The sequence below is a fragment of the Gallinula chloropus genome (assembly GCF_964237585.1).
Source record: "Gallinula chloropus genome assembly, chromosome: 1".
NCBI lineage: Eukaryota > Metazoa > Chordata > Aves > Gruiformes > Rallidae > Gallinula > Gallinula chloropus.
The window spans coordinates 30,056,597-30,068,359 of NC_140085.1; the positions used below are offsets into that span (position 1 = coordinate 30,056,597).

Consider the following 11,763-nt stretch of genomic DNA (forward strand, 5'->3'; position numbering starts at 1 on the left):
GAATATGCAATTCGCAAGAAAAACCTCACCTACTGCTTTCCATGCATTCCTTCATAAACTGTAGCCTGCTTAGTTTTCTTCTCTCCTCACCCACCACCACCCTACTCATATGATAAAGCCTACTGAAAATACAGGCAATTGGGGAATATAAAAACAAAGGCAACACCAAAACATTATTACTGAAAACATGCACTCAAATATCTCATACAACTCATTCAGTTCTGTTCATACACAAAACTTCAAACTAATCCGACATTAACACCAACTCCCCCAATTAGGCCAAAGATTGATGCATTATGCTCACCTGAACGCCACATGTCCAGGAAGGCTGCAATTTACTCATTTTGCAGAGAATTTTACACAGATACACAAGTATCTTAAAAGTAGCTAAGCAAAACCAGCTTTGTTAGAACATTTCTCGAAGATACTGCCTAAAGATAATCTCAAGAGAACTGTTAATCGAGATACTGACTGATATCTGATAGAAGGCATAAAAAGAAGCCCCTTAAGTGCACAGAAACGAAGATGTAATGTAATGGAATGGTTTCATGCTTGCTTCAGCTGGTACACATACTCCTGCAGAAATGAACAGCCCTGACAGAGCACTCTTTGTTAGAGGCAGCCAAACCACAGCCCCTAACCTGGCACTGCCCTTTGGTTTAAGAAAATGGCACTGTACTGAAATCTTTAGATTCCGCAGTCTCCGCAGCTACTAAACCCCTGGGAACAGGGGTTTAGAGGACTGTATCCAAAATCCACATCTGGTCATGTTCCTGCTTCAATCATGTTAAATTAATACCACAATCGCATTAAAATAATTTTCGGACACGGATACTGGTAAAGACCTTTTTCCTCCAACAGATAAATTTGTGATGCATTTGAAGAGACAGATTATTACCAAGAACGAGCTCCCAGGCTCAAATACATAAAGCTGCCCTGGCTGCATCCCTAAAAGTTGAAACATTTTTCCCCAGTTGCTCAAAAAAAACTCACAGGTTTCTCCACAACCCGATTTCCCTCTTGAACCAAGCCTGCCCTTTCCCTTCACAGCATCTCATTGACACATCACTAGCTTGTCTTCAAATACACACCACCAACAGTCAGCAGCTCCTCACAGCACTGTTGCACTCTTTTACCCCTGATGTACAGCAAATTGTTTTGCAAGCGACACAGGCACAAATTACTGAGGACAGAAACAATCACAATTCCGAGGTATGATAACTGTCCACAGCAGTCCAGATGAATACCCTGTGCTTTCAGTCAACCAACTACAGTATGCAAAGGTACAAGTGCAGAATCTGTAAAGACCATTTCACATCTGTAATACGATATGCTCCAACAGAAATACTCTAAGTGGAAGCACTGGGAAGCAGAAACAAGCACATGTACAATTATAGAAGCATATACACATAAAAATGAGTAACAGTATCCTTTCAAAAATATGGCAAGCCTTCAGCATAGCAATCCTGAAAGTTTGCTTTTGATCAATAGCAAGTGAGTTTGTTGCCTTGTTGGTGAAATTCCAGGTGGCAATGTCATCCCTTCTTCCACTGCTAGAAAGATAAGGTCCATCTGCTTTTACAGTTTGCAATGACTTGTGCAGCTCTATAAAAACACATCTACCACATCCTAGTGATCTACAGCTGACAACACCCTTTTACACATCTACATTGATAGACTAGAAGCAGATCTCCACCAAAAAAACCCCAGATGTTCAGCAAGTGAAAACTTCTGAAATGTTGTTAAAGATTATTTTTTTTAAACCTGAGCTATTGGACAAACAGTAAATTCTTCCAACTTAAATATGTGTGGTTTTCAAATGTAACATATGAGTAACTAAAATAATAAACAGCAAAGTCTGGTCAATTAGGTCCAGATCAATTAAGCATAGGAAACACCTTATTGCTGATGTTTTAAAGGTGACCAAACCACTGAAATGATGAAGTCATCTACATAAAACAGACTTTACTTGAGTTAGCATCTTCAGTCCGATTTATTCAGCCTGTTAGTTCAATAAACTTGACATGCCAATTATGAAGTAATTTTTTTTTTAAAAGACAGCCTCAAGCTTTGCTGGCCTTTAAAATCATTTACAGACCTTATTAGTCCCAGACTACAAACTGGTCTCATCAGAAGTAAAAAATAAACTGTAACTTTCTTTTATAAAATCAGTTCTGAACACAAAGCTTTTGTACTGAAGTGTGTATTCCACACATTTGAAGGCAGTTTCAGATACTATTTTATGTGTTTTTTGGTATTTTCCCTTTCACTAGCCAATAGTTAGTGTCATTTCTGCTACAGCAAAAGCCATAGAAATAAACAGCAACTATAACACTGTCTCCTTCAGGTTATGTATGTTTGAAAATAAAGGTGTTCACTATGTAGCTCCTTATTAGGAAACCGACTCATAATCAATTACAGTCTCAAACTGGCTTATTTAATGGCCATTAAATAAGTCCACTTACTTATAGGGAAGACTTAAAATTCACAAATGAAAAAACATACCAACAAATAAACAGAAACCTTTCATTCAAACCACCAGAGGAGCATGATGTGCAGCAGTGTATTACCACAGCATCCAAACACTTTAAAGCTGCTGAACCGGATCAGCCGCACAACAGCCAATATGTGCATCACCCTGTTCGCGCTGATGACTCACAGCATCAAGCAGGGTTCCCTGTATTGAACTACTGCCCAGAGAAGTCACAATGATCAGTGTAGACAAACTACAGGATAGTAGGGGAGGAATCATTGGAAGTACTTACATGAATGTCAGCGGGTTTTTTCGTGTGTGTATGTGTGTGTGTGTGCGCGCACGTACGTGCATTTGTTTGGGATTTTCCATGTTTCAGAAAACATTTCACAGTGTGAAACAATTAAAATTTCTAAGCATAGGTTTAAACAGCAAGAGTATCAAACCATAGGTAACTGAGCAAAATGAGAACCAGTTCATCTTTAAACTGTGACACTAAACATATTACATAGTGAACGGGTAACTTGGGTGAACAGAACATTATCAACAAGTGAATAGTCCATCCAACACAATACCTATGCTTAAAACAAACCATACTGCTTGTCTAATCCAGACACACATAAGGATATCATGCTGGACTACACAAACAGCCTGAAACTAAGAATATGCTGTGAGAACGTCCAATAGTATTTTCTACACTGGTTGACTGTAAAACCGCCTATGACTATCAGATGAAGCAAAAAAAACCCAACTCCTCCTGAAAAAAAAATGCAGACTACAAGAACACATTTAAAATTTTATATGTTCTTGAGAAAAACAGGGTGAACAGCCTGAAGTTTCTCACATAGTTTGCACCTACTGCCTGCAATAACAGAAGCTTGACAAATAGACTCCCTTCTGTAGGGTCAAAGCTTAGAGTAGGGGCACTTTCACTCCAGGAGCACTAAGGCAGTCCACTAATTCTCATTTTTATTCAGAAATGAACTGCATGATCATCTTGCAAGGTAGTAACCCAAAAACTCATCAACTCTCAACCTGACTTCTGCTAATCAAAGAACAACATGTTTTATCCTGTCCAAAACCAATGTAATGTAACTGAAAGGACCGAGACAAAATCACTAGTGTGCTTTGAAGAGATAATAAGAAACAAGTTCATCAGCATTTGAACCAATGGAGCCCTTCTTACCCAGATGTGAAAGCAAGCAGCGGATAAGGCAAAAGCAGGAACACTGCTTATTTGTTGCTATGCTTGCTTAAAAATAAATGCAGCTTTACGACTATTCCAAGCTGTTTTAAATAAGTTCTGTTGAGCAAACTTAAAAATCAAACCATGAAAGAGCAATCATCCTGCAAGGGATTCTTACCTACTCAAAGAATGATCAATCCCTTTTCCATTCATAGTGTCTCCACTGATCTACCTGCAGAAGAAGCTCCCCTAACAAACTGCAAATTTTTCCTCCCTTCCTCAAGGAAAAAAATCTGTCTCAAATACAGGTTCAAAGTTACACAGAGCTGCCCTAAATCCTTTATCTTTGAGAGAGGGAATCAATACTTAAGTGGGTCATCAAGTATTAGTCTGATTAAAGTTCCTGCTGATAGTCTCTAAAGTTGACCAGAACTTTTGAATTAATACAGATCTAAACAGTGGTTTATGTTTTCCTCCACTGAAAGTGCAAGCAAATCTGTAACAGAAATACAGAAGAATGACAACAAAGAATATTTTAAAACAAAAAGTCAATAAAAATGCGCTGGCTGAATTGAACTTCCTAATGAAGCAGGTTTACACCCAGTGTTGTAGTAGATGGAAGACTTTAGATCAGCTTGAACTGCCTTAGAAAAACTACAGCTTAACAGTGCTCAGCCTCTCCCATCCTTCACCCCCACTACTGTTTCTACCAATGCTCATTTGACTCCAGGAAGAGAGTGCTAAACCGGAATAAAACTAAGTCCCCAAACCAGTCTACAACCAAATCTGGTATGCGACAGTGCAAGGAAAGGGACAAGAAGGGCAAGAAGAGCAAAGGAGCAGCAGCACCATTAACTTCAGACTGACTTAAAAATGTCATGGAACAATACTGTGAACGTAAGCTGCTTGAAGAAGAGAAGACTTTTGGGGGGAGGGTTGTCCTCAAAACATATATGCAAGTGGTTGGGATGGCAAAAAACCCACCTTGATACATTCAAGAATATACACAGTCTAAATGAATGTTCACAATTTACCTGACAAGTTTTTCATCATGTCTCTTGTCCCACTGAGGTATATTTAACACAGTTCTTTAACATTATTTGGATTTCTCAAAAAGATTCCAAACTTTAAATAGACCCTGTGATTTTCATTAAGTCAAGTAAAGTTTAAAAATAGAAGAAAGGTTGGTAAGAGCAGCACACATGCACAGGAAGCCTTTTTTTTTTCTTCATTCTTTTCCCTTTGCAACTTTTCTTTAATGCTTTAATAAACATTAATTATAGTTTAAGTACAAAATTCTAACATTGTCATTAAAGATTGTGATATATAAACTGTGCCTGTGTGCATTAATCTAAACTTCAGGATAACTTTAAGATATACATTAAAGATGAGTACTATATGTATGCTACAAGATAATTTTTCTACAAAATGCTATTTCACACAAAGACAATTCTAAGCCTGAGCCAAGTTGCATAAGAATCTATTCTTCCAAGTATAAGCAATCTGCTTCAAAACCACAGAACTTAAGCTATACCACAAGGAACTCTGACATTTCAAAAGTTTGAATTAAAAAGAAACGTGACATTTTGTGTTGTTTGTTAAAAAAAAAGAGGTGGAGAGACACATTTTAACAACACTGCAGTCCCAGTGAGAGCAATTAAAGTGATTACAATTATATTATTGTACCCCTAATATTGAACATTGTCTTGAAACTTACTATTCCCACACTAGCTTCTCTGTGCAAGGTTTTGGTTACCACAAGCAGATGTACACACAGGCTTTAATTTTCTGCTTTGTGAGTCCTACAGGACAAACTATAAACGGTAACAAGGTGAGACAAACTAACTCAGCTAGTCACTATGTGAAACTAGTGTTTCCCAAGCTCTCCAGTAGCGATCCACATCTCATGGAATAGAAGTTAACTTAAGTGGAGTAGTAAAAACCCCCACAAACAAATAAATAAACAAAACAAAAACCCCACCAACGAAAGCCCAACACTGAGATGGTAAGAAGAAACAGGGCCAAGAACAGTGGAACCTGCTTAACAGAGAGGCCCTCCTGAAAGGCCACAAAAAGTGAGAAGACCCGTACCAATTCAGAATTAACACAGCACCTCTTCCAAGGGTGCTCTGGAAAAGCCACATGACATGTAAAGTTAAATAGAGGAAGGGAGGGTACTGCAGCAACACAGGTCTCTGAAATGAAAGTAACTGCACCCTGACCCCATAAAACATTTGTATTACCTGTAAAGCATGTAAACCTATTAATACAGTATTCATAATGTTGGTGAAAAAATAAGTTCCAAATTTAATAACTAAGACCATATATTTACCTTTTTATGTTTTCCATTTCTGCTTGAAAGCTACAATATTACAGTTCTCCCCCCTACACATCATCTGCCTTCTCACAGTCAAATACCAGTGAGGCAACTACCACTGAATTATAACTTCAAAAATCTATTTAGCATTCAAGAATTATCACAGAAGAACAAGCATGTCATTCATATGCTTTCAGCAAGGACTGCATACACTATTTGTCATGTGAAACCCCAAGCTTTAATCTGCAATGTCAACAAAAGACAGTTCTGTAAGGAACTACAATTAAGGCAGGTAGGCTACAAGTACAAGGGTTCCTCTGTGGACATCAATTTCACAATTATTCTGTGTAGCAATGCGCATTTAAGTTTTTCGAAAGAGCTTTATGTTGTTCAGTCATTTAACAATTCTTCCATCATCAAAAAAGAATACCTACCATTTGACAGCTAAGTTTTGCACCTCACCATTCTTATCTTCCAGTAATTTCAAAATCATCTTCACCACCTTTCTTTCACTGTCATCATCCAGCTTGATAGAATCCTTCTGTAGTTCTGTCATCAAGTCATTAGTAGCCATAAACCTGGCAAAAGATAGTCAGATAACTATTACTAAAAGAATATGAGTTATTCACAGTACTCAGGATTTGAGCTTCTCAATTTTCTCCATTTGTTATCAGATAACAGTAATCTGACATTAAATGGGATTTAACTGGTTTGTGATGTTAGCAGCATTTATTTTAGTTACAGAATAAAATGGAGAAAGTTATTCTTTGAAATTAACTTTTAGTTAAGTAAACATCCTTCCCTGATGAAAACAGCTACATATTTTACTTTCACCATTTGCATTATATTCCAAATTATGTTTATAAAGAAAAACTGACACTCCCCAGATTTTAAGTAGTTCTTTGATTAGCTATGCTGATGTTGTAAAAAAAAAAAGGCTGCTTTTAAGTTTGTTAAAAAAACCAAACCAAATTATTCTCTGCTCTGAGTTTATTTTAAAACTTTTAAGGAAGAAGAAAACAGAGTTTTTCAAACATTCTCCTTTAAAATTCAGAAAAGCCAAAGATTAACAAGGGGAGAAATAGAAGCAAAGCTATGTTTTAGATGTTTTTCATTTTCTTGCCCTGTGCAGACTAGTTTGTTTGTAGTCCAGACAATGGCCAATCACGTTTATCCAGCCCTCAGCTCGGGGTGCCACATTGATCTCTCAGGAATTAGTCTTAGTCCTTAAGCAAATAAAATTATCTTCCATATCAATTAATTTACTATTCACTAACACTGTCATATCCACCAATACAAGAACATACTGAGAAATTACTTCCCAAAAATATTGCTTTCATGCCTTTTGTTTCTTTTCCTTCTGAAGTCTGGTTTCCAATCTGTTCTTTTGGAAGCATCCTCTCCCCTCAGAAGAGGTAATACTGATGCATTACTCAATTACAAATCCCACGGGCTTCCATACCAATCCCAACCCCCATCCCAAGCCCCAGACAAAAGCGGCCTGTAATTAAACAGTTATGGCTAAGGCTGGGGCTTCAGGCACATCAGCCTCAAGCAGACATCACTTGAGCTCAGGTCCTACTCAGAAGGTTATCTCTGCAGCCTGACATGCTAGATACTTCTTTTATTGAAAATGAAAGCCAAGGCGCTGCATGATCTTAACATGCATCACAAATGCCAGATGCCTGCCCTCACGTAATGGACCTCAACTTGTCCTGGCTTTTAATATAGTCATTTCAGCCTAATAGTCTCAAGGTGTTTCTAAGATGAGACCTCACCCATTGTTCATTCCCTCCAACAGTCCCACTGAAGCAAGCCTGTAACCTGACAGGAACCAGATGTGCACATAAACAGATGATGAACGTGAGTGGCACCAGCTTTTAAGTACAGCAAGTTAAAAAAGCTACTTGGTAAATAAAGGTAATGGACAGACAGGATGGGAATATACACGAAGTCACAGAGTACTAGAACATTCAAAAACTGTCTCCATGTTACTCACCACCTTTTCTTAGACCCTCTTAACAGCTTCCCCTCACCTCCTTGGTCAACAGGTCCCATTTCCTAGTCTTACATGCACTCACCACCTACTTGTAACAAGTTCCTAAACTAAGTAGAGCTGGCACATCCCCAGTGCATCAGAAACATCTGTACTCAACTACAACTGAGGAGCCCTCCTGGTACACACCTCCATTAAAAAAATAACCCAAAGTCCACAATGGCATGGGGAAGCCTGGCAACTTTAGTGTAAAGTAGCTGGGTATTTAGAAAAGTGGTTCTGAGTAGTTTAGATGTGGACTTCAGTCATAACTGCTTCCTCCTCAGGCACATCAGACTATAGCTGGTGCAAAGCAGCAGCATGTCAGCAGCTCCTCATACCTTGTAGTCAGGGTAGTCAATCTCCTCCTTCAGAGAGGAGGGTGTTTCTCACACAGTCACACAGTAATTTGTCACCTCACATTTTTGTCCCATTGAGACTTTAAGTCTGGATTTCCAGATAAAAAATCCCACAAACTTTTGCACAGGACAAGTCAGTTTCTCCAAAAAAAAAAAAAAAAAAAAGGGATGATATGATATGATACTGAATGGTGATTTATACTCAGCTCCCTGATATCAACAAGTTAACTGTCCCTCTTAAAATACGCATGATCTAAGAATAAAGGCACTTAGAATTACTAGCCCTAAATACTATTTCATCTATTATGCAAGTAGAGGATACACATAAAGTTTCATAAAATGTCTTATTGCATAACTGCCAGTTTGTAAAGGCCCATCATCACTCGTGTTTATGATTTGTAAAGTCAGATTTTAATCCACACTAAGAAAAAAAAAATCTAATATTCAACAATCCCAAAGTTTTTCACGGCTCCTAGACCAGTTAACATCTAAAGCATGCTCCCCTAAAGCAACTACAAAACAAGTTTAAACCACACCAAACTGCATTTGACAGGTGTGACCTACCCCTTTTTAAGCAGAAACTTTCAAACTCATCAAAATCAGTATTTAGTCACAATTATATCAGAATTTTTCGTAAACCATGCTCCCCATAAGCACAAATTGCAAACCTCACTTAATTACAGAAATAAATTAGCATGATAAAAGTAAAAAAAAAAATAAAAATTCAGTAACATTTAGAGGGAAAAAAGTTTACATCTATTTTTAGTACAATTAACTAACTCGGGCAGTTCTGGACTCTTCCTTTTTAGACTAATCAGTATTTTTTTATACTTCCTAAATTTCTAGCCTTAATTCTCCAGGTAGTATCATGCTACTAAAATCTAAAAGAAATTGACATGAAAAAAACAAAAAGTTTATCACAAGAAGTCCAGTGTTACAACATTTTGTCAAAACAAACAAGATGATTCAAAACTCAACTTTATGTTATTTAATCATCACCTCTGATTTCCTTTAGAATTTAATATATTAACAAGAAACTTGTTGGGATGCCAAGGTGTTCTTTAAGCTAAGCACTGTGATGCTGCAGTAAAGCAACAAAGCCCAAGCGTATTTTATACCCCTTCCCTGTCTGTCTGTATTCATTTACCCTCTGTGACAAATAAAGGCTTCAAATATGAATTACTGGTTGCACACAACATAAAAAAGGCTAATCCCTTTTAACCTAGTGCTGCGCTAAAACAACTGTGTGAAGGTATCATCCCCGCTGGTTTTTTAATAGGTTACTTATACCATTTCTTTTTCTGATACTCTAACGTTGGCATTTTACCTGTTATTCATTTATTACAGAGAAAGCAAACACTCCAATAAAAAGTTGTGCTCTTGTGACAGATCTTAAGCTCCAAATTACATATAGCAGTCCTGTCTTGATTGGGCTTCTCTCTCTGTGCCTCACGCTTACTGAGGCAGCACCAAATTATGCGAGGAGCACAAAACCCTTCTGTGTAGAAGATGCAGCATCCAGGACACATGCGAGCTTAGGACGTTCAAGCCTGCCGTCCTGGGTGGCCCTCCCTGCTCCTATGAGCAAAATCAGCATTTTCTTATGTCAGAAAGGGACCCGGGGAGGTCACCTCGCCCACCCCCTTGCTCAAGGCCAGGACAGCTACAGCACGTTGTCCACGCCTTCGTCCATTCGGCTTCTGAGCATCTGCGAGAAGGGAAACTGACCTCCTCCTCCTCCCTCCTCTAGCCCCACGCAGGTCAGCAAACCTGACGGCCGCTCAGCTCCTCCCGGCTGCCTGGGCTCGCTGCCCGCGACGCGTGGAGGCCGTGCCGCGTCCTTCACGGGCAGCGAGATGAAGCGCTCCCCTCCCAGGAACTTTCTTCCCGGGGTAGCAGCAGATTCGCGCCCTGCTCTGCAGGGCCGGCCACGGGAAGAGAGGCGGGGGGGGTCCTCTCCGATCTCCAGAAGCACCGAGGCGGGCAGAGCCCGGGCTCGCTGCGCCGGGCCCCGTAGGCCTTCCCGCCGCTCGGCACCTGCCGCCGCCCTGACAGCCGCGGCGCCAGGCCCGGGGCCGGCGCGGAGGCGGCCGTGGGGGCAGGGCGGCCTGAGGCCTGCGGGCGCGGGGCCGGCGGGCGCGGCGGGACCTGGGCTGGGCGGGCGGCGGCGGGCGCGGGGAAGGGCGGCGGCGGCTCCCACCTGAAATCCTTGTCGCTGGATGTCATTTTCTCCAGCAGGTTGGAGATGTGGTACGAGGCGCTCGCCATGTTGACGGACCCGGGCCGGGGGGGAGGGAGAGGAGGAAGAGGAGAGAAGGAGGAGGAGGAGGAGGCGTCTTCCCGGTCTCGCCGGCTCCACTTCGCCCGCTGCTGGGGACGGCGCTCGGCGGGGCGGGGCGGGGCGAGCCGGGGCCAGCAGCGGAGGCAAAGGCGGCGGGGGGGGGGGGAGGCGGGCGCTCCGCCGCCTCCTGCGGCTGCGGGTGACACGGCGGGAGGGGCGGGGAGGCGGGCAGGCAGCCGCTCGCGCTCAGCGCCAGGTCAAAGGTCGGGAGAAGCTCCCCCTTCCCCCTCGCTGCCGGCGCCTCTGATTGGCTCTGCGAGTGGGCAGGAGGTGCTCACGGCCATGTGACGCAAGGGCGTACGTGGCGCAGAGCGTGCGCGGGAAGTTTAGGCCGCCGTTGGAGAGTGGCGGGACCGGGGAGGGGAGTGGGGGTGGGGGGGTCGGCGGTGGGAGATGGCGGAAATGCTGACGAGGACTACGTTTCCCAGCGTGCACCGCGCCCGCGTCGCACCCGAGGCTATTAGCGGCGCACGCCGGGATTTGTAGGCGAGGGGATGGTAGTGCCTCCGTGGCGCGTTGCCCGCTGGGATGGGGAGCCTCGCTCTGGTGCTGGGCGGGAGCGTCGTGCGATGTGGTGGCGTCCCTGGGGGCTCGGCCCCTCTCACCTCACTTTGAGGGAGAGCTGGTTGAAAGGCTGTTGTAGATAAGCTGATTCCCCAGCATCGGTGTTGCCCACGTCAAAAAGGTCCACCAGCCCTCTCAGTGCTTGTCCGTGCCCGGCGTGGAGCACCAGCTAGTGGTGCGCTTTGCAGCATGGCCATTGCAAGCCCGCGGTGTACAGCTGCCTGAGTGTGAGCCAGCAGTGTGCCCAGGCAGCCGAGAAGGCCAGCAGCAGCCTGGCTGGTACCACGGACTGCGGCCAGTGGGGCTAGGGCAGTGATTGTCCCCCTGTACTCAACACTGGTGAGGCTGCACCTCGAGAGCTGTGCCCAGTTTTGGGCCCCTCACTACAAGAAGGCCATTGAGGTGCTGGAGCAGGTCTAGAGAAGGGTAACGAAGCTGGTGAAGGGTCTAGAGCACAAGACTGATGAGGAGCAGCTGAGGGAGCTGGG

The 11,763-nt window shown here is 42.6% G+C and overlaps 1 protein-coding gene across 1 annotated transcript in view; it reads right to left on the minus strand.

Annotated features, from left to right (window-relative positions):
* CAND1 (cullin associated and neddylation dissociated 1) overlaps window positions 1-10,638 on the minus strand; it is a gene marked incomplete at its 5' end in the record, with an annotated part of 29,120 nt that extends 18,482 nt beyond the window's left edge. The window contains 2 exons of the mRNA XM_084274891.1: window positions 6,411-6,554; window positions 10,571-10,638. Of these exons, the coding sequence (XP_084131017.1) occupies window positions 6,411-6,554; window positions 10,571-10,638 (212 nt within the window). The remainder of the gene's footprint in view (window positions 1-6,410; window positions 6,555-10,570) is intronic.
* Between the last annotated feature and the right edge of the window lie 1,125 nt (window positions 10,639-11,763).